The 23,202-nt window shown below is 39.5% G+C and overlaps 1 protein-coding gene across 2 annotated transcripts in view; it reads left to right on the top strand.

Moving 5' to 3' along the window:
- megf6 (multiple EGF like domains 6) overlaps positions 1-20,549 on the top strand; it is an 89,574-nt gene extending 69,025 nt beyond the window's left edge. For both annotated transcript variants that reach the window (XM_057839315.1, XM_057839317.1), the window contains 11 exons: positions 204-332; positions 420-548; positions 10,404-10,535; positions 10,776-10,904; positions 12,933-13,058; positions 15,367-15,495; positions 15,675-15,803; positions 15,923-16,051; positions 19,175-19,300; positions 19,430-19,558; positions 19,755-20,549. In XM_057839315.1, the coding sequence (XP_057695298.1) occupies positions 204-332; positions 420-548; positions 10,404-10,535; positions 10,776-10,904; positions 12,933-13,058; positions 15,367-15,495; positions 15,675-15,803; positions 15,923-16,051; positions 19,175-19,300; positions 19,430-19,558; positions 19,755-19,834 (1,367 nt within the window). In that variant the 3' untranslated portion in view covers positions 19,835-20,549. The remainder of the gene's footprint in view (positions 1-203; positions 333-419; positions 549-10,403; positions 10,536-10,775; positions 10,905-12,932; positions 13,059-15,366; positions 15,496-15,674; positions 15,804-15,922; positions 16,052-19,174; positions 19,301-19,429; positions 19,559-19,754) is intronic.
- Positions 20,550-23,202: the final 2,653 nt, after the last annotated feature.

Below are 23,202 nucleotides of genomic sequence, written 5' to 3'. Positions count from 1 at the left end.
TTCCACAAACATCAACTTTTGTACAGATTCTTAAGGTAAAACGCTGAATTGATTGAAAAGATATACAGTAAATGCTCTTTGGATGAAGACAGAAATTGCTGACAGTCTAAATCAGCTGTTGGCTTGCAATTTGGATGGCACTGCTGCAAAAGCATGGCAGTGGAATAGACTGGTACCCATACATGTACTGTTTTGTCTTGAAGCTTGTTCCAATGGATTATTTGGCGAGGGCTGCAAGCAAAAGTGTGACTGTGTCCACAGTTCAAGTTGCCACCATGTGACAGGCCACTGCCAATGTGAGCCTGGCTGGAGAGGAGCCAATTGTGACAAACGTAAGTGTGAAAAATATACAGGGAATTGAAGATGAATTTACATTTAGTGAACTGATTGTGTGATTGCATGCGTATGTGAACGCCTAGCTTGCCTCTTGGGGTTCTTTGGTGCTTCCTGTACCCAGCGATGCCAGTGCCCGGATGGTGTTTCTTGTCATCATGTGACAGGGGTCTGTGGTTGCCCTGCTGGACTCACAGGGCCCAGCTGTGAGAAAAGTAAGAATGACACAACAAACATGTTTTATTTTAGGTTTACATGAAAGGTAGTCAAGCAAATTGAACCTTATATCACACTTTTTGAAATTAGTCTACAGTAGGACTCAAAGCCCTTGTAAAGTAATATAAATACATAACAAACATGAAATTATAGTTTATTTCTATTAAAAGCTTATTGAGGCTTGTGGTATGGATTCAAATTTTCCATAGTCAGGCTAATGTATAGAATGGTTGTGTGTTTCATATTTAAATTTTGCGGATCTCTGAAACCCACAGAGAAAGTTGGTTCCCACAGGATTCTATGATTCTTCGATCGTGGAATTTGCCGCAAATTTCAGCGCCTTCCGTGCAATACAAGGCAAGGTGCAAAAATCATTTTACCTGTAATTTTAATCCCAGCCACTGGACATCGCGATAAAAAAGCACCAGCCAGTGGCTCCTGCTTGTTATGGAAAAAAAAGATTGTTTTCTATCAATGTTGTAGCTAAACAGAGGCTGAGAAGTGTCTGGCAAATTGCAAATACCAAATGCTTTGTAAAAGAAAAAGCAAAACAAACAAAACAAAAAAAAAGTTAATGCCAATAGCTGCAACTTGAACACAATATTACCACAACTTAAATTGAGACTTAAAACAGTAGATACACTTTAATAGATCGCTCTTTGTGACCATCTCTGCTCAGAATAAGTAATCCAGTAGTGATTGTTGTGTGACATTAGCAGCTCACATTTTAACCAGTAGAACATGGTTGAAGCTCTGATGTTCGCTGCTAACGTTAGCAAGTAAGTGTGCTTACGTCCATTGGAAGCCTTACAGTGGAAGCACTCTGCTCCTAAGAGACTAAATCATATCCAAAACATTTGTGTTTAAAATAAAAAAAAATAAACTTCATTCAGTTACCTGACCAAGTGTTTACATTTTTGGGTCAGCAGGGCCGTGCAGATACCGATGGAGGGGCAGGTGCTCATAGATCAAAAGGAGCACATGAACAAAAATTTAATACACCTGGCAACAACATAACTTCCAGTTTAACTAGCTTTACAATATAATTGGCTGTGACTGTGAAAGACTTTAATCGGGAGGGGGCCGAACAGTGAATAGAAATCAACCCTGTCATCAACACTTTCTGGCTTTGACTCAGTCTCTTTTCTTCCTTCAACCTCTATATGAAAACTTCCTTACTCAACTTGTTCATCTGAAAACAAACCAAATTAAATGTTCACTGAACCACCATTAGCACAGTTTTTTCAAAACTATTATTTCACTATTAGATAACTTAAAGGTACCTTTCTAGATAAAGTTGTGAAGAGAACAGACAAATATGGTTGCCTATTGAGAGTAGAGACACACTGGTCAAAATAGCTTTGGGGTGGGGGAGTAATTCATTAGTAAAGTAGAAAACTATACAAGAGAAAATTACATATATATTTTTTAAATCCCCACAATAAACCTGGTGTAAGAATTTTCAGTAATGTTTTTGCTCGAATACGGTTTAATAGACCCTACTCACATGACGTCACAACCACGCCTCCGCGCCATATTGTCCGTCAGCTCGTAGTGCTTACGCATTACCGCTACGTAAATTCCTCCTATCATGGTGGGTTTTTCTGCTCGTTAACATTATTAATCAAAATGGTGAAGGCGTGTGTGGCGGTTGGTTGCGGTAACAGAGAAGATAAACGGAGAGACTTGAAGTTCTACCGTATTCCGAGAGACCCGGAGAGGAGAGCGAGATGGACTGCTGCAATTCAACGAGAAAACTGGGCACCAAACGATCACCACAGATTATGTAGTAGTCATTTTATATCTGGTAAGATGCATTTAATATATATTTAGAGGGTTTTGGGCTGACAACCACAATTAAGATCATTGCGAGGCTAATCACCAACAACATACAGTTTCAAATTCAAGATGCTTATTTCTTCCACCATCATTATTTTTTTAATAATATTTAGCTGGTAACAAGTGAAAGAAGCTGGCCTCGTCTACGGATCATCAGTTAAACAGGGGTGTCCAAACCTTTTGCAAAGGGGGCCAGATTTGGTGTGATAAAAATGTGGGGGCTACCTTGGCTGATTTACGTAGAACAATATATTTAAACAAATTTTAGCAAGCCCTTCTTTGTGTCACATTTGCTTTATTATTATTATTTTTTAATTCATAATTTCAACAATCTCGTCTTTGTGGCGTTCTCTTTCGACACTCGGGCTCTTGCGAAATACTGCTGCTGTGAAATTAAACTAGCTTAAAGTTGCTTTAATTTCTCGCTGCGTATCTTCCCTGTAATGTTGTCGTACATGTCAGCGTGTCTTGTTTGGTAATATCGCGTCACATCGAACTCTTTGAAAACAGCGACTGTCTTTTTGCAAATGAGGAAGACACAGTTGTTGCGTATTTTATTGAAGAAATAGTCCAATATCCCCCTATCCTCGCAGTCAACTTTTTCTTTTTAATTGATTGTCGTCATTTTAGAAAATTGGAAGGGTCACATGGGGTAATGTTGCTTAGAGTGCCGCTCTGAAAGTTTTTCAAAGTTTCGTGAGAATAGGCTGAGTTTCTGTGGACAAGATCGTTGTAGATATCAGGGGAGCAGATGTCAGGCAGCGACGGCGAAGACAGCGGGTCGAAAAATATCCATTCAGGCATCAAATATGGATCTGGCGAATGGATAGACTGAAGCTTTTCCACATAACGCCTTTTATGCAACGCATCCAATGAGTTTACAGCGTCTGAAAGCACCGGGGCTTTCATGAATTGCACTATAAATTGCACGACAAATTGAAACCATTGAGAATACGGATAAACAATGACGGACAATATGGCGGCCGGATACAGCGACACATCATTGTGTGACGTTGGTGAGTGGGGTCTATAGGGTAACAGAGTTTGTTTTCAACCACCAGATGTCCTGAGAGTCCTCACCACACACCCAGATCACAGAGGAACAGCGTGCAGGGAGGGGTTATGTACCGGCTTAGCGTCTCAAAGACAGCTTTTAATTATTTATTTAAAGGTGTTTTCGGTGTTCAAGTTAATTACTCGGTGGCGTGCCTGCTTAGTCGGCCAGCACACACATACGCCAAAAAAGAAAAAAAAAAAGCCCACTCAAAAGGGGCACTTTGGGCATATCGGGGCAAATTATCAATGAAAATCAAATGTATCAATCCATTAAGGTCTGGATTTGGAGTTATACTCAAAATTAAAGTGGAAAAACACTACAGACTGATCCAACTTTGATGTAATGTCCTTTAAACAAGTCAAAATGTGGCTCAGTAGTGTGTGTGGCCTCCACGTGCCTCTATAACCTCCCTATAATGCCTTCTAATGAGACCTGGGGGATCTCCTCCCAGATCTGGACCAAGGGATCACTGAGGTCCTGGACAGTCTGAGGAGCAACCTAGGGTCACCAGATGGACCTAAACATATTGTCCCCGAGGTGTTCTATTGGATTTACTGTAGGTCAGGTGAACGTGGGGGCCAGTCAATGTTATCAATTCCTTCTTCCTTCTGGTACTGCTTGCATACTCATACCACATGAGATTGGGAATTCTCGTGGACCAGGAGGAACCCAGGTCCCAATGCACAAGCGTAGCTTATGACATTGGGTCGAAAGATTTCATCCCGATACTTAATAGCAGTCAGAGTCCCATTATCTAACCTGTAGAAGTCTGTTTTTCCTTCCAGGGATATGCTTCCTCTGACCATCACGGATATGCTGTCATGCTGACTGATGTTGCAGGCAGCATAACATTCTCCACGGTATTGCCAGACCCTTTCACGACTGTCGCATGTGCTCAGGTAGAACCTGCTTTCATCAGTGAAGAGCACAGAGCCAATGGCATAGTTGAAAATTTTGTCGGTAAATTCCAATCGAGCTCTACAGTGATGGGCAGTGAGCATAAGGCTCACTACAGGATGTCAGGCCATCAACATGGAGCCCGTTTCTGATTCTTTGGACAGAAACATTCACACCGTTGGCCTGCTTAAAGTGATTTTGTAGGGCTCTTGTAGTGTTCAATCCTATTCGTCCTTAACAAAGGAATGGATACCGATCTTGCTGAGGGTTTAGGGACCTTCTACGGCCCAGTCTAGCATGCCTGGAGTAACTATCTCCTGGTTCTCCTACAGCCTGCCAGGTTGGTCCTCAGACTGTCCATGGGCTCAGTGATGCCCTGGTCCAGATCTGGGGGAAGATCCCTCAGGACAGAGGTTCCGCTAGACTTTTTCGTTGTCTGTCATTTTGACTGACAGTGTCATATAAATCCGGTCATAATCTATTTTTACCCGTCACTTACATTTTTAATATGATAATAAGGACATATTCAATAGTATTTAGTTTTCATTCATTTTTAATTAATATTCTGTCCGAACAAGCTTAATATGAATGAGGCAAACAGACAGCGGAGTGCACCAATCAGCGACGGGCAGACGTGCCGTTAGCAAAGCGACGAGGGCAGGACGAGGGACTTGCGCGCGGAAGTAAACATACGAGGAGAGCGGAGTTTATTCAACATGGCTAGCGCGAGACAGACTGTTGTCAATGACTCGTGTCGATGTGTTTTAGCTCATTTAGAACTGAATTTACCGCGGATTGGAACATATTCTCGGCTCTCCCTTTCGCCATCCGTGTTGATGTAGAGACGACTTTCTGCGCGCAAGAGTGACGTTGCTCGTGAAGAACACGCCACGCAAATAAACAAATCTGATTTGTCGATTGATTTTGTACCTACTCGAGAGGCCGTTAATGGGCTGGGTCCCAGACTTTTCTCTCAGTGTTTGAAAAAATACAGGGAGAACAGTCTGGCTGTGCCAGGCAAACACTCAGTTGCCTTGACATTTTTCCGAGTAAGGCCAACGACGTCATGCATCAAGAGAGACAATAGCTAATTAATTTGCTCACTCGCCACCCTGTAGTCTGGGGTGTGAATTGCAACCGGTCAAAATGACAGATGGACTTCAATTTTCTCCATCACCGTTTTAAAAAACCGCGACCCCTGCCTCAGGAGAACATCCTCCCCCTCATCAGGAGCATGCGCAGGTGTTGTAGGGAGGTCATACAGTCACGCGGAGGCCACACACACTACTGAGCCTCATTCTGACTTGTTTAAAGGACATTACATCAAAGTTTGATCAGCCTGTAGTGTGTTTTTCCACTTTAATTTTGAGTAACTAAAAATTTGATTACTCCAAATCCAGACCTCCATGGGTTGATGAATTTGATTTTCATAGGTATTTTTTGTGCGACTTTGTTGTAAACACCTTCAACTATGGAAAGCACACACACACACACACACACCAAAAAAAAAAAAAAATAAATAAATAAAAATATATATATATATATATATATATATATACAGGGGTGCACATAATTTTTTTGCCCAGGTTCTCAGAGGAGGACCTGGAGATGTGACTTGGTCCTGATTGAGCTTGAGAGCCGACCCGCCTGATGCGATAAATTTATGACAAGCTTTACTTAGAGCCAATTAACTTTAATTAATTATATTAACAATTAATGCTTGATTAACATCAACTGGCACAACAAAATTGCCATTACTTTGAAGTGCAATGTAAAGAAATATGAAGCACCAATTCAAAATAAAGGGCATTATGCGGCTCCCACATTAACTCCAAGCCTTTTTAAAAGTGGGATATCCTCCTCATAAGACCTCATTGAACGTGCATGTTTAGCTTTGTAAAATGCGAGCAAAAACATGTTTGTCAGTGCATGTCGCTGTTCATTACCTTTATTCCGCCACTTGTCCATAGGGCGAGTGGGGTCCTGTTTGACATCGATAGTTTGCTTAATTGCCACATGCTCTCTGTTTTTTTCGTGCTTTTCAAAGTTTGGATGGCTGAAATTCTTTGACCCTACATAAAATGCGCTGCTCTTATCGGCGACATTGGGATTCTCACGGCACATTTTGTACCGCATTTCCGTGCGAGCATCATTTGCTTCTAGCCATGGTACCTCCTGTAGCCACTTTTCAGCAAAAGTCCTAGCTCCGGTGACGTCTCTGTCGTCTGTCTGTCTTTTGACGGGGGTGGGGGAACACGGAAATAATTACTCAGTGTGGCCTGCCTCTTCAAAATTTTGAGAAGTTATTTTCTCGTGTCCGCCGCAAATACAGTGGTCAGCCATCGGTACGCAAAAGCGTTTGGAAGTCGTTGAGGGCCAGCGCATTTGTCTACGTCCAGGACGCATGCGCGCATGCGGACCACTTATGTGCACCCCTGTATATATACATATATATATATATATATATGTATATATATATATATATATATATATATATATTTTTTTTTTTTAAATTTATTTATTTATTTATGTTTTTTAATTCAGATCTGCAACGTGATACTTTTGTGTTCCCTTCATTTTTTGAGCAGTGTATAAGGACTGGTCACAGTTTTGCACAACAGTTATGCTTATTGACCATTAGATGTCTCTGAACTAAGATGCTTGGAATTTGTTATATGAGCAGACTATTTGCATTCATGTTGCAAAATTAAATGAACAATAAATAATTGAAAAGTAATGAATTCTAAACTCATTACATACCTCATTCACTGTACTTAAGCTGTGTACCATTGTTGTTATTTTGAGCCAGAAATACTGTGTGAGCCATATGTGACATAGAAGTGCCTTATTGGCACTTTGCACTTGCACTTGATCCAAAAAACTGATCGTTGCACTATTTTGATTTCAGCAATAAATATTGTGGTTCAATATGGGCACTTTTTCGAAATAATTCAGTTTAATTTATTCTTATTTTTCACAGAATGCTTATTGAAAAAACCTTAAGGTTGTTACATTTATCATTCTTAAACTATTCAGTGGGGAATTACAGTCCAATTAGCCATAATATGTTCAGTCCAAGTCAAGACCGCGTATATCAGTGTCAGTTTGATATCGGCATTGGATTTTGGACAATATCGGTTATCGGTTAAAAAGTCATTATCGGACAACTCTACTTACAATTTGTGTGTGAGAAACTATCTCTATGCATGGGCATTAAATTAGTTCAAAGTGGCATTAAAATGCATTGAATGAGATTTGCTGAAACCTGTAGAAACCCTGTTTGAGCACAGGCAGAGTACATGCCACCCGCTTACAGGGTATACCCAGCACCCCCGCGTCCCTCATGAGGATAAGCAGCTCGGATGATGAATAAATAATATAGTATGCATTCGTTTAATCATCGTCAATGCAGCTAATCCTCACAAGGGTCGTGGGGATGCTGAAGCCTATCCCAGCTACCATGGGCGGTATTCAGGGTACATCCTGAATCGTATTGCCAGCCAATCGCAGGGCAAAATGAGGCAAACAACCATTCACGTACGCACTCAAAGTGTTCAATCGGCCTACCATGTAAGTTTTTGGGATGTGCTAGGAAACCGGAGTACCTGGAGAAAACCCGCAGGGAGGACATGCAAACTCCACACAGGAAGGGCAGAGCATAGGATTGACTGTTCATCTCAGAAATATGAGGCTGACGTGCTAACCACTCGTCCACCGCGCCACCACATATCATATCATATTATATAATTTTATTCATTTGTAATAAGTACAGTGTTTTACGTATTTAATGTATCCACAACAAGTATAATTAAACAAGTAACGTTCTAGATGATTTAGGTAGTCCCTCCTAAAAAAAAAAAAAAAAAAAAAAAAAAAAGAACTTACTAATTTAGTGGTGAAATATGATATAAACTAGTGAAAGTTCCTTACTGTTGTGTTCCTGTTCTTTTCTCTAAGTGGGCACACACAAGAGGTCAATCATTTATCAAACAACTCGAATTAATTTTGTGTGAAATCTTCAGCAAATCTCCATGTTAAGGCGGCAAGACTGCTGTCCCCCGTTAAAGTTTACTTTTGATTTTAAGCTGTCCAAACTCTATAAAGTTGACAAATAATAATAACACACTGCATATGTGTCCGCTTTACATGATATGCACCAAACTGTGTATATTAACATTATTGCAAAAAGTGATTTTACACTAGTCATGGAAAATATTTGATGTATTCTTTGCACTGTTACACTAGTTCATATAATACTTCAATATGGTTTGTGCCGTTTGTGTACAACTCCTTAAGTAAGCTTAGCTCCTTTCCTCTCCTTATACTTTCCAGACATCTGATAAATGTTACACACCAGTTGCCAAATAAAACAGAAGGCATTGTTTTCGTCTCCTCAACAGCGGATAAGGGCTTTTGGAAGGCAGATATGCATAATGACAGCTCTGTAATTGCCTCTTTAGTCTGGAGTCCTTTCTTATCTGTTCCCCACGCTGCCTTCTGCTGCCTGACTGAGTGCCCCGATCTCACCCGCAAACATGTTTGGTTCACAGATGCAAGCGCTATGACTGATGGCCGAAGGATTGTATTCATTCTTGTTATGAGCACAAATGCATGTGCGGAAAAGGGTTGTGTGAAAAAATGCTACCAAGTGTTCCCCATTAGGGTTTGGGAGCTAGAGAATGTTGATGAGTCTTGCGAACATTCAATATTGAAAGTCCATGTATATGTTCAACAGTTCAGTATGGCCGGCTAGACGTACTTTGTTACTACAAAATGAGCAACGTCAGAAAGGTCTATCTGCCACTTCTGCACTCTTGAAATGATTAGAACCATGTTATATGAGCACATTAAGGCTGTTGTTGTGGTTGTTGCTTTAATTTAATAACTTTCTCTCTAAATAAATGAGTATTCCCAAAGACACAAATATTAAACTCATGGCCTAACTAATCTCTAGGCATGTATGAGACCTCTCGAGATGAAAAAGCCAATTCTTTACCACTTTATTACGCAACCTATTCGCCAAAGATGATAATATCCAAACAACTTTTGTTATAAAAAGCTCAGTTTAAAAATACAGTATTTGTTTGTTTGCTAAATATTTGAGGTGTAACAATTAATGAATCTGGATCATTGTGTCGATTTGGTAAGAACAATAGAATCAAAATTGATCAAAACACAAACAAATTTACTAATATCGTAATCATTTCCACATACCGTTTTGTTAACAAGCACAAGTGTGTCACAACAGCACATTACACGCTAAAGGCTGCATGGGCATATTCTCAACTGGCTAACTCATAACCTACCAGCAACACAGGCACCATGTGCTATTCACGCTTGCCCTCAGCTGGCAAATTCCTAGCCTACAGTAGGTTTCTCTCTACTGGCTAACTCCTAACTATAACTCGCCCTCAATTAATTAATTAATTAATAATTAGCCCTTATACAGAAAAATTCAAATTTGGGCTCTGAGGATTAATACATACATACTAGCCCATCCAATTTAGCTAACAGGTTTTAAGAGGATAAGTTCACATGACTGAGGAGTAGGACTTCAAAGTTAGATACTGTTATTGTACTTGAGTAGTGCCTTGACCAGCCTTTAGCCTGTTAAAAGAATATTTTTCATTAAAATGTCTCATTTTACAGAAAGTAATTGTCAAACACATCAAAATATCTATGTATTTCAATTGTTTTAGAGAAAATGGAACTGATTGTGTTAAATGTGTGTACAATATTGTATTAAATTGATCAAAGGACCTTGAATGAAATTGGGGAAAACATTGAAATTTCAACAAATATTGTATTGTTGTCTCAAGCCTCGATACTGTGCCATATCGCCATGAAATTTAGATTCACATCCCTACTGAATATCACATTACATTGCACTTAAAACTTTGTTAACATTTGCCATGAGCCAATTCTGGAGTTAATTTTAAACAGTGGTGTGTAGACCTTTTATATCTACAATTGCTGTTGTGAGTTTTAATTGATTTCAAACTGTATTTGTGTTTCTCGAGAGCTTTTGCTAATTAGTGATACCATTTTTCTATTGTGTTAGCTTGTCCGGCTGCTATGTATGGGACCAACTGTAGTCAGCTATGCCAGTGTTCAGGAGACCATGAGCAGTGCCATCCAGTTACGGGGAGCTGTAGTTGTTTACCTGGTTACTATGGAGCAAGCTGCAAGTTAAGTAAGTAGGACACGTTTGCCTTATTTCTCCTTGAATAATGAAAAGCAGCGCGCAAAGATTCTGCAGATTTATACAGTATTTCCATACATCAGGAGAATCCAACCTAGGGCCTTTCGGTCACAGACCATGCTTTTAAACCTCCATCTACAATATTTGACTACTTAACATAACTCACAAAGTTCACCACTTTTAATTTGATTTGTCTTCCTCCGCATTTTCTTTTGGGTTTCATCCCTTCAGGATGTCGCTCAGGCACTTATGGACCAAACTGCAAGTCACGATGTAGTTGTCTCAATGGTGGCCGCTGTGACTTCAGGACAGGCATTTGCTACTGTCCACCAGGCTTCATCGGAGTAGACTGCAGCTCCCGTACGTTTGCAACCTCAACTCCTTCCTTTTTTGTGTTATCTTGTGCTCCTTCCATCCATACATACATATACAGTGCCTTGCAAAAGTATTCGGCCCCCTTGAATCTTGCAACCTTTCGCCACATTTCAGGCTTCAAACATAAAGATATGAAATTTAATTTTTTTGTCAAGAATCAACAACAAGTGGGACACAATCGTGAAGTGGAACAACATTTATTGGATAATTTAAACTTTTTTAACAAATAAAAAACTGAAAAGTGGGGCGTGCAATATTATTCGGCCCCTTTACTTTCAGTGCAGCAAACTCACTCCAGAAGTTCAGTGAGGATCTCTGAATGATCCAATGTTGTCCTAAATGACCGATGATGATAAATAGAATCCACCTGTGTGTAATCAAGTCTCCGTATAAATGCACCTGCTCTGTGATAGTCTCAGGGTTCTGTTTAAAGTGCAGAGAGCATTATGAAAACCAAGGAACACACCAGGCAGGTCTGAGATACTGTTGTGGAGAAGTTTAAAGCCGGATTTGGATACAAAAAGATTTCCCAAGCTTTAAACATCTCAAGGAGCACTGTGCAAGCCATCATATTGAAATGGAAGGAGCATCAGACCACTGCAAATCTACCAAGACCCGGCCGTCCTTCCAAACTTTCTTCTCAAACAAGGAGAAAACTGATCAGAGATGCAGCCAAGAGGCCCATGATCACTCTGGATGAACTGCAGAGATCTACAGCTGAGGTGGGAGAGTCTGTCCATAGGACAACAATCAGTCGTACACTGCACAAATCTGGCCTTTATGGAAGAGTGGCAAGAAGAAAGCCATTTCTCAAAGATATCCATAAAAAGTCTCGTTTAAAGTTTGCCACAAGCCACCTGGGAGACACACCAAACATGTGGAAGAAGGTGCTCTGGTCAGATGAAACCAAAATTGAACTTTTTGGCCACAATGTAAAACGATATGTTTGGCGTAAAAGCAACACAGCTCATCACCCTGAACACACCATCCCCACTGTCAAACATGGTGGTGGCAGCATCATGGTTTGGGCCTGCTTTTCTTCAGCAGGGACAGGGAAGATGGTTAAAATTGACGGGAAGATGGATGCAGCCAAATACAGGAACATTCTGGAAGAAAACCTGTTGGTATCTGCACAAGACCTGAGACTGGGACGGAGATTTATCTTCCAACAGGACAATGATCCAAAACATAAAGCCAAATCTACAATGGAATGGTTAAAAAATAAACGTATCCAGGTGTTAGAATGGCCAAGTCAAAGTCCAGACCTGAATCCAATCGAGAATCTGTGGAAAGAGCTGAAGACTGCTGTTCACAAACACTCTCCATCCAACCTCACTGAGCTCGAGCTGTTTTGCAAGGAAGAATGGGCAAGAATGTCAGTCTCTCGATGTGCAAAACTGATAGAAACATACCCCAAGCGACTTGCAGCTGTAATTGGAGCAAAAGGTGGCGCTACAAAGTATTAACGCAAGGGGGCCGAATAATATTGCACGCCCCACTTTTCAGTTTTTTATTTGTTAAAAAAGTTTAAATTATCCAATAAATTTTGTTCCACTTCACGATTGTGTCCCACTTGTTGTTGATTCTTGACAAAAAATTAAAATTTTATATCTTTATGTTTGAAGCCTGAAATGTGGCGAAAGGTTGCAAGGTTCAAGGGGGCCGAATACTTTTGCAAGGCACTGTATGTATGTATGGATGTATACAGCCAACCCACTGACCCACCCACCTATCAATCTGTCCATCGCACTTCCACACATATAACCTTCCATCCATCCATCCACCTATCCACCATTCCAAGTGGATTACATGATTTTGTCTGTAGTACCCAAAGTGCATCTTATATTGGTAGGCCTACTGACAAAATGTAAACAAACCTACAATTGCTGCTATGTCTGTTCTTCAAAAGTATCAACTGACAACAAAAACTTGGGGAAAATCACTGCTATTACTGTATTTCTGTCAATTCTTTTTCACATTACCATGTCGTTGTTTTTTCCCTTTTCTCTACAGGCTGCCCAACTGGGTACTATGGCAAAGACTGTGCTAAATTGTGTTCATGTGGGGAAGGCGGCCAGTGCCATCCTGCAAATGGAAGATGTATTTGTGCAATTGGGAGAATGGGACAGTTCTGTCAAGGTATTGATTGACATAAATGATAACAAAAGACAAAATATACAGTATATACAGTATGTATATAATTTAATTAATTAATTAATTATTTACTTATTTAATAAATGCAGAATCAATCAATGTTGGAAACAACAGAATGAAAGTTATTTTATATTTGAAATGATATTCCTGTTACAGTAGTAATAAGGATAAATTTAATTTCTCTGCCATTCTTGGCACTGAAGGACACAGTATAAAATATCAAATTACAAACTAAGCGAAAGAACAATACATAAAAAACAAATTAATAACAACAAGGAGAGGACGATAAAGTGGTGTTAGCCAGAATAGGCAATTTAGGCAGGTTTGTTTTTGTTGTGATTTCATATGTGTGGGGAGAAGATTGCCTCAAAGTTTTGCTCCACATGGTAGCAAGACTGGCTGAGGGGACCGACAGGTGAATGTAGGAAGAAGATCTTAGTGAGCAGGAGATAGTGGAAACAACTATTGAACGGATATGGGGTGGCAACACCTTTACCTTTGCAGACCAGAACGATTTTTGTTTGATAAACTAAAAGAAAATTATATAGTAATTTCATTTTTATATGTGTAATAGTGGAGAAAAACAATAACAACAAAAGGACAGAATGGTTGTTGGCAGATATTTTTAAATGGGGGTACAATTGTAGCCAATTAAATACATGTATCCCAGATTGTCGCTTCATGTTAGCCCATTGTTTTGTTCTCCGCTATCGAGAATACAGTACACATGAGTCATCACTTGGATAGTCGTTTCATTCAAAGATTTTGCTTGAAAAAGCACAGAAAGGAACGAATAAAGCAGTGTCAAGTGTGCTACGGTGTTCGGCTGTATGAACGGGTTATTGAGGAACAGTTAAGGAAATGGTTGAAGAGGATAGGGAGACCCGAGAGGTAAAATGGGCTTAATCTGTGTCTCAGATGGAGAAAAGAGAAAAACAGTGACAGATTGAATGGATACAGTTACTAACCGTATATTTTAGCTTCATACTGTACCTGTGTTTGAGTCTGTCAGCATTTTATGCTGCCGAGTGTAGGCATATCTTACGTCACAGTCATCACATAATGGCTGGGGTGTCATTTTTCGTGTTAAATCAAGTCAAAATCGGAGCACTGGGAAAGGTCCTGCAGATGGGGAATCCCCCTTTGTGGATAACCTGGCTCCCAAGTGGACAACAAATATCAAACTGAATAATGCAATACAAAGATTTCAAAAGCAACATAAGAGTTCTTCTGCTGAGGTGAACACTACAGGCATTTATAAACATAATATTCTCCATAATCAGAGGTCTATTCACAGGATTCTTTCACAGATGGGGAATTGTATTTCCCTTTACTCCTGAGAGTTTACCTCACAGTAAATGCCAATCTCGTGTTGGCCTTAAACTAGAACATTTTATCAATCTCTTCAGTAAACATACACTTTGAGTAACGCATTCTCAATGATACGCCTCTAATGACACAGACAGTTTTCCTGGGGAAAAAAGAAGCCAATCTGGTTCATCAGCAATGGAGCAATAGTAAACAGGGGGTTTCCAGTCTAGGATGCACTCAGTACTCACTTCTTTATCTTCTTACAAGTACTGTATGTGTATTCACTAACTCCTAATGCCTCTTGTTAAATGTTTACAGAAACTTAAAATTAGCTCATTTTCTGAGTTCCATGTCGCTAGATTTGGCAGGGAAGCAAATAAATACACCGGGAAATCAAAGACATCTTCCTCATGGTTTCCCCAAACTAAATTACCCAGAGAAACATGATTATTCTTTATATCAGTGCCAAATTGGACTACTTTGCCTCTCTTTAATGACCTGTTGATTAAATAAACAAAATGTTTGTCTTTGATTGCTTGCAGGGCTTCATGTTGTTCACTCATTGTTTTAGCAATGTTCTAATGTCCTCTGATTGTTCATGATGCCCTCATACCCATTGCCAAATGCCAAGTCATGCAAGACAAGAAATCAATTTGTAATTGCTTCTAGTTGGTTTCAATAAGCAAACTACTCATTTTACATGAACACATATAAGTAACGCCTAGCATGTTATGAAATTTTTTATCGAACAAGTAAGACTGGCATTTTCAGGCTTGTTTGGCTTTGGAAGAGGCCAGTGTTCTGATATGGTTACAATTATTGTTGGGTCCATCTTCTGATTGTTCTGATGTTTTGGTTTCCTCTTAGTGTCATTGTTGTTCGGAGCTACTTTTCTTTTTTTTTTTTGCTTTGCTGCTGCATTGCTACAATGTGTTCTGATGGCTGTTGCAATGTCCTAAACCTTTTTTCAATATTTCTTCAGTTTGTCCCAGCGGGCGTTATGGGCTTCAATGCCGCTACACATGCAGATGTCAAAACGGTGGTCAGTGTGATCCAATAGATGGTAAATGCAACTGTGGCCTTGGTTGGACTGGACCGGACTGTGATACAGGTTAGGGTTACAAAAATATACACCTTAATCACCTGATAGTATAACATGCTGCTTGAAACACAGAACCATGTTAAATCAAAATGCAAAATTTTCCTACGTTGACTGCCAACATATTCTATGTATTTGAATTTTTTGAATGAAAGCCTCAAATGAGTTTTGACATCTATTTTTGTGTGTAGCATGTTCCCAGGGAAAATATGGTGAAAATTGCTCTCAAGACTGTCGTTGCCTCAATGGTGGGACATGTGACCGCTTTATTGGCACCTGCAACTGTACAGCTGGTTACTACGGCCACTCCTGTCAACATAGTATGTAAAAACACTTTTATGTGTTTTTTCCCACTATCACTATATTTGGAAAACTGACTTTCTCAGCTAAAGCCTGATCGAAAGGGTATCATTGCTAAATCCTTATCTTCTGCTTCTAGGGTGCCCACTTGGTTTTTTTGGAATCAACTGTGCCTTTACTTGTGACTGTGTGAGTGGGCAGACCTGCAATTCCGTGACAGGACGATGTGTGTGTCCACCAGGCTACTATGGGCCTAAGTGTCAAAGCCGTAAGTACTTACTTGAATGTCCAAGGGTCATTACATTTAATGACACAGACACATCAGTAAAGAAATGTATCGTCCATGGTTTAAAATACAATGGCTCTCAATGGAATTAAGAACAAAGTCAAACAATCATAATTTGGATAATAACAAAATGTTCCAAATAATATTGTATTCTACAAAATTGCAACCACCGGGGCGGGCTGGTACCTGCCCGTGGCGCATTTGCTACCGGGACGCAGAGAAATAATTAATAATTTAACGACCGCAATCTGGCCTGTGCCTCTTGACCAATCCGAGTAGAGATTTGCATACTTCTCCCTCTAGTTTGGCTGCCATTACTGGGGTGTTTGCACACGTAAAACAGCCCAGCATCAGTCAATGTAAACAGTCATGTTAGCTGCTGTTGGATGTGTGCTGCGGGCGGCATACAGAGATACTCAGAAATGGCAGACGGTGTAATTGCTAATATTTTGCAAGGATTAGTCATATCCTCAATAATGACGTAGGCACATCAGATTTGTTCCCAGAAATAATAACCCCACGCGTTAGCGAAGATGACTGAAAAACAACCGTCTTTGGACAGCTTTTTTATGGGAAAAGGCCACCTGTTGAGCTAGAAGAGGAACTAACGACCGCGTCTACATAATATGTGGCTAAAAGCTAGCAAACGAGGTCACAAAGGCAAATGCACTGAGACCATCATATCTCGTGGCGAACCCTATTCGTAAAACCAAGAAACCTTTCATGATTGGAGAAGAACTCATTATGCCTGCGACCAAGGATATTTATCATCCAGTTTTAGTAGAGGCCGCTGTTAAAAGTGGTTGATTCAGCGTATGGTGAGTTACATTTTCCCTGCACTTAATGTTCAATGTTCCAAATCCTGTTATTTTATATTTACTGTAATTTTCTGCCACACGTTGCCGGTCTGTGAAAAAAAGGCCCACATCACACCGGTTCATGGCGCATAAAAAGTTGGGGACCACTGAACAGTACAGTAGTTCACATCTCAAAATAACACTGCAATAGTTATGAGTATTAAATTATTACAGTTTTTCTCAATTGCTTGGATACATTTCTCAGATCAGACTTGCAATTCTCAAAACTACTTGTTCAATCCTCACAACATCGCATGAATAGTGCACATCAAAAAACCAGTGTCTCATTCCTTTGAGGAAGTTGCAAATGTTTTTGTACACCCATGCAAATGATTTTGTACAATTCTCTGCTGTTTCCTACATTATCAGTTGTATCTGCCATGATGGTCAAAATGGATTATCTTGGGTCTCTATTAAATAGTCTCACCACCCACAAGATCTAGTCATTACTTAATTGCATAGGCCTTTATATGTAAAATGAATGAACATGTTGCCAGAATATGTCAACATGTGTGTGCTTATTTCTGAGCCTTTTCATTACTTATTTTGCCTAACTTTTTTGAACCAGCCAAAATTTGTAATAGTTTGGGACAACTGGAATTTCTACCCGCCAAAATATTCAGGCAATGGTTTGCACCCTACAACAGAATGGTAATGAAGTTCCTACCACTATACTTCCCATTCCTCAATCCCATACAATTTTTCTCCACATGGAGATGGCAAGTGTATGATCGCCACCCTCACAATCAGATAACTCTCTTGGATGCCATGAATGCAGCATGCAGCGACATCACAGCAGATGCCTGCAGAGACTGTGTAAGGCATTCAAGAAGATTCTCTCCACGCTGTATAATAAGAGAGGACATTCATTGTGACGTGGGTGAAAATTTGTGGCCAAACAGAGAGGAACGTCAAGATGTGTAGAAAGAATGGGTGTATAATCCTGACAGCATTTGAAGTTTAGTTGTGCCTATTGTCTTATGTTTACATTTCAAATTTTGCTTTTGTGTTATATTTCTTTGTGGTACTCAGTGCTGTCTTCTGTTTTGTAATGACATGGTCTGTGAAGACATTGTAAAAACAGTAAAAGGGTAAAATGAATTTTGTCCGGTCTCTTGCAATCAATCTCCCACACATAAACGTTTAACTTGCAATTTTCATCAAAACTTACCTACCCCATCTTCAGCATCATAGTCTTCCACCAGATTAACTGTTCAGTTGAGAGCAAGCAATTTTACTCTCGTCTGTCTACAATGAAACAAGGACTTGTCATTCTGACACCACTGACCTGTTCATTGACACAGAAATTTAATTTTGAGCGATCGACGAAGTGTTTTGCACAGAAAACTGGCTTTTGCAGTTAATCCATTTTGTTTTGCTACTTGTGCGACATGTGAGGATTGAACAAGTAGTTTTGAGAATTTCAATTCTGATCTGAGAAACGTACCAAAGCGATTGAGAAAAACTGTAATACTGTATATGTATTTAAATAAAGTGAATAATAGCATTTACTGGAGAATATTCACTTCTTTAATACGTTTTTGATTTTTGTAAAGAAAAAACACCTACAGTATGTGCATGATTGTACATTGGGATTCCCAGTTGTAATGCTACTTAGATGTGTGGATGCATGTATGGTATAGTTATAAAATGGTTGTTCCGTTGCGGAGACAAGCAGGTCTGGAGGAAGGTGGGAGACTAGACAGACTGCTTATTTGATGACAGACATGTGTTTCCCCACCACTTAATGCATTTCTCTTCCATCCTTGCGACCTCCTGCTTGCTTGCTAGGATCTCACACGCAGTGTGGCGCATAAATGGGCACTTCAGTCACAGCTGGACGTACAACCAGCATAGAAACATTGCTGGTTCTACCTGTATGTGTTTGAGTAACAGAATGTCTCATGGTGATCTCTGATATCAGGATACCAGTAATAAGCAAAATAACAAAACAACAGCTCATTTTTTGTGTATTGATTCCATAACCAGGGCCCTGAGTAATATATAGAGAACAAAGCTGAGTGTGAAATCTTGGGAGATGCGCAAAGGGAATCCGGGCCCTATGCATGACGATGGTTCAGGCTCCAATGTTAAGTTGACCTTTTAGATTAATTTTATCAAATTAATAGAATAGGTACAATTTTGTAACAATATGCTTAATGTTCTAGGTTCGTTAACAGCTCTCTCTTTGGTATATCCAGACATTCTCTCAACTCTTAAGATGAATAACATTTATTTTGCTTTTTAGGCTGTGAAGCTGGCAAATTTGGCTCTATGTGTAAAAGGTCTTGTGATTGTTCAGGTGGGTCCTGTGACCCAGCCACTGGACATTGCCTCTGTCCTCCAGGAAAGACTGGACAGATATGTGAAAAAGGTAGATTTGCTACGACTCATAACACTGAGCAGGCATCCATAAAATTTCCATTTTACTTTTGTTTGTGCAATGCAGAACAACCTTTAATCGAACTTTCTGTCTTTTCTGTGTCTGTCTTGTCTATCTCAGACTGTGGTGGGGATCGGTTTGGCCCAGATTGTGCTCTGTCTTGTCAGTGTTCTCACGGGGCCCGCTGTAATGGGGTGACTGGACGCTGTCAGTGCCCACTCACCTGGCTGGGCCCCACCTGTGGTGAAGGTAGCACACACACGCCTAAAAACACTCACCAGTCCTCCTTGTCTCTTTCAATAGCTGCTTGTTTCTCCTGACAGTTATTTTAATGTGCACCCAGCATGGAGTCAAGCTTGAGTCTGTCTATATTTTACATCCTCAAAGACAAGCTCACATTTGCTTTTGATTTTCAAGTTGTGCTGTTTTCTTATTTCCCTTTCAGTGCTGCTTCATCAAACAAGAGGACAGCTGAACTTTTCTGTGTCCCAAAGAAAGAGAAGAATGGGTAGTAAAAATGTATAAACACCAACATGAGAACACAAATGTAATATGGAGTCATGTGACTTATCTGTCAGAATGTGGTGTTCCATCCCTGAGCCCGGAGCTCAAGACAATCAACCAGTAAACTTGATCGGTGAGCCGGCCTCAGAGAGCAACAAAGTGTTTCCTTTATAAAACTGTTTTGGTGTAGATAAGACATTATAAAGGGAATATGTATATGGTTAATGAAAGTATAATGTTATTGAATGAATACTTTCTGAAACCCTGCAATTGATAGACCCAATGTTCAGGGTGGACCCCACCTTTTACCCAATCACCTCTGACAGGCTTCCTGCTACTGCGTATACTTCATGATGTCCTGTATTTACATATTCCAGAAAGTATGCCACAGAGTCGGTATTGAGTTAACATTTAGTATAGAGGGAAAAAAAGCAGACACCAGTATTGATTGCCTTGCACTTAATAATCTGTTCTTAGTTATACTTCTCTGTTGTGTGTTGTGGTTTCAAACAGCCCTGACGTTGTGTTTTCAGGATACCTAATTTAAACAATAGAAATAAATGGTATCTTTGTACTAAATTTCTATAAGCAAATTTGTTAACTGACTTCCGATTTGCATACATCCATTTAATTGTCCCATTCATTTTTATGTAATATTTGTTCAGCTCTGCCTTGTTTAGTGAATTACAATTTCTCCTAACATTAGAAAACACTAATTGTACAGCGTTACAATATACAGTGGTTATGAAAAAGTATCTGAACCTTTTGGAATTTCTCACATTTTGGCATAAAATCACCATCAAATGTGATCTGATCTTTGTCAAAATCACATAGATGTAAAAACAGTGTCTGCTTTAACTAAAACCACCCAAACATTTTAGGTTTTCATATTTTAGTGAGGATAGCATGCAAACAATGACAGAAGCAAGACAAAAAAGTAAGTGAACCCTCTGCCTAACGACACTTAAAGAGCAATTGAAAACAATTTCTACCGAACAAATTAAGCCAGGTTTGTGCCGAATCACTGATGAGTGGTTTAAAGCTGCCCTGCCCACTATAAAACACACACCTGGTAAGAATTGTCTTGATGAGAAGTACTGTTTGATGTGCATCATGGCTCAGTCGAAAGAGCTGTCTGAAGACCTGCAATCAATGATTGTTGATTTGTATAAAACTGGGAAAGGATGCAAAACCATCTCTAAAAGTATTGATGTTCGTCCGTGGGGTGGGCACAAAATATTAAATGTGATGGTTCACTTACTTATTTTTTCCACCTTCTGACATTGTTTGCATACTATCCTCATTAAAATATGAAAACCTATAAATTTTTGGGTGGTTTTAGTTAAAGCAGACACCGTTTTTACATATGTGTGATTTTGACAAAGATCAGATCACATTTGATGTGGATTTTATGCAAAAATGTGAGAAATTCCAAAAGGTTCAGATAATTTTTCATACCACTGTATTTAGGATTTCTTTATTCATTTGTTTTGATTTTTTTTTTTTTTTTTTTCAATTTTTAAAACAATTGACCTTCTGAACACATCAGAGGCTCTCTTGTTATAAATGTTCATTCATTTCTTTCTAATGGGGTAAATTGAGTCATGAGCTAGTACAGAGCTTATTGTAAAAGATACATTTGACTGCTGTAAATATTTGTTCAGAATAGCCTTGATATTGTCTTATAAAAGCTTTTGTGTTTCATGGGTGGCTTATGGCAGTGTTCTGCTTTCTCTGCCTTTTGGCAAGTCCCATGTTAGTGGTGCTACATTGTGTTTGCATAGTATTTGCAAGTTTGTAGTGTGTCAATTCAATTTTATGTAATAAGTAAAATGGATATATGTTGAACCATGAACTGAATAATAATAAAAAATGTGAACACCTGTTTTCATTATCTATCAATCTTGTGCATTGGAATGCAGTGTTGTGTGCAACGGATTTGTGAGAGCGAGTAGAGATAGGACATTTTTCAAGAGCACTGGAGCATTTCCTTCGCTATCGACCAAAGGTGGTTGTGGTCTGGCAGAGGCAGGCAGGTGGCTGGGCCGAATGTGCACACATCGCAGCATCCCCAGGGTGAGTGATTGGGGAACAACCCAGCAGTGGCGGATGGAAATCACCACCCATCCTCCCTCCGGTGTTTGTGATGGATAGACGATGGGCCGCTCCGGCTCAGCCTGTGTTGTGACAGGCTGCAGATGTACTTCAATAATGTTTATCGGTGAGGCCTTCATCTTCGGATGACACACACCTGTTTCTAGTCAAACAAGCACAGAAAGGCTATTCATCCAGTAAACTCTGGGTGGTCACTGTATCACTGTATCAGACATCCATATTGTACAGCTATCCAAACTAAGCTTCAAAAATTGCATATACATTTGCGGGACCACTATATAGTGATACATTGTAGGTCTACAAGTGTAATATGCCAGTTAAGATGTGGAGACTATCAGCTCTGTTGTAAAGAGGTTCATCAAAAAATCTAACATTCAGAATAACTGACATTTTGTTGTACAATACTAATTATTGGCCAAAGTCAGATGGGGTAAGCCCCAGAAAACCCAGAACTCATGAGAGGATAAGCCGTCCAAACACTAGATGAATGTATTTTTATTGTGTCATGTTTTGCGAAGTTTCAACATTAATAGGTATGTTGAGTTTGAACTAATTACAGTACATGACAATCACCACCAGAGTGCGCTCATGCCATCCTCTCTTCCATTCGGCTGTAGCACTAGGACACAGGCGGCAATTTGATACAACGTGTCGGTATATGAAAAGATGAACCCACCTTCAAAACTGATTTAAAATCAATATATTTTCCTCCCCAGTCCTGACATTTTAAAAACCCTTGTACAATATCTGCCAGATCGCCTCAGAATGGGCTGACATGGTCTGGTGGGAGGGTAAGTCCATTTAACATTATTGGCTGCGGGCACTAGTATTTAGAGAGCTACCTCGGGAATATATACTGAATAATTATTTCTTAATAAGACGATTTTTTATTGCATGAGAACTGAATACACGTGGCAGGTTAGCTGCATCAGGTCAGAAATTACTTAATTTTAATCCTTTAGTGTAAAAATATATATATTTTTTAAATCTGGAAAATGCAATACTTTATATAAGTTATATATTTTGAACTTTTTCTTTTTTTTTTTTTATTACCGTAATTTTCGGACTACAAGCCGCCTTTTTTCCCCTTCATTTTGAATCCTGTGGTTTATAGTCCAGTGCGGCTTATTTGTTGATTTATTTGGGTTGATAGGTTACATTTTATTTGACAGCGGTGTCATAAGACTGTCATAATTATGACATGACATTATCATGGGCATTACTAAATGCTTATGACAGATATCATTAAGTGTCATCTGGCAAATCATGTCACC

The sequence above is a fragment of the Corythoichthys intestinalis genome, chromosome 6, assembly GCF_030265065.1.
Source record: "Corythoichthys intestinalis isolate RoL2023-P3 chromosome 6, ASM3026506v1, whole genome shotgun sequence".
NCBI classification, from domain to species: domain Eukaryota; kingdom Metazoa; phylum Chordata; class Actinopteri; order Syngnathiformes; family Syngnathidae; genus Corythoichthys; species Corythoichthys intestinalis.
The sequence above is the reverse complement of the archived record's forward strand: the minus strand, read 5'-3'. Positions and strand labels throughout refer to the sequence as shown.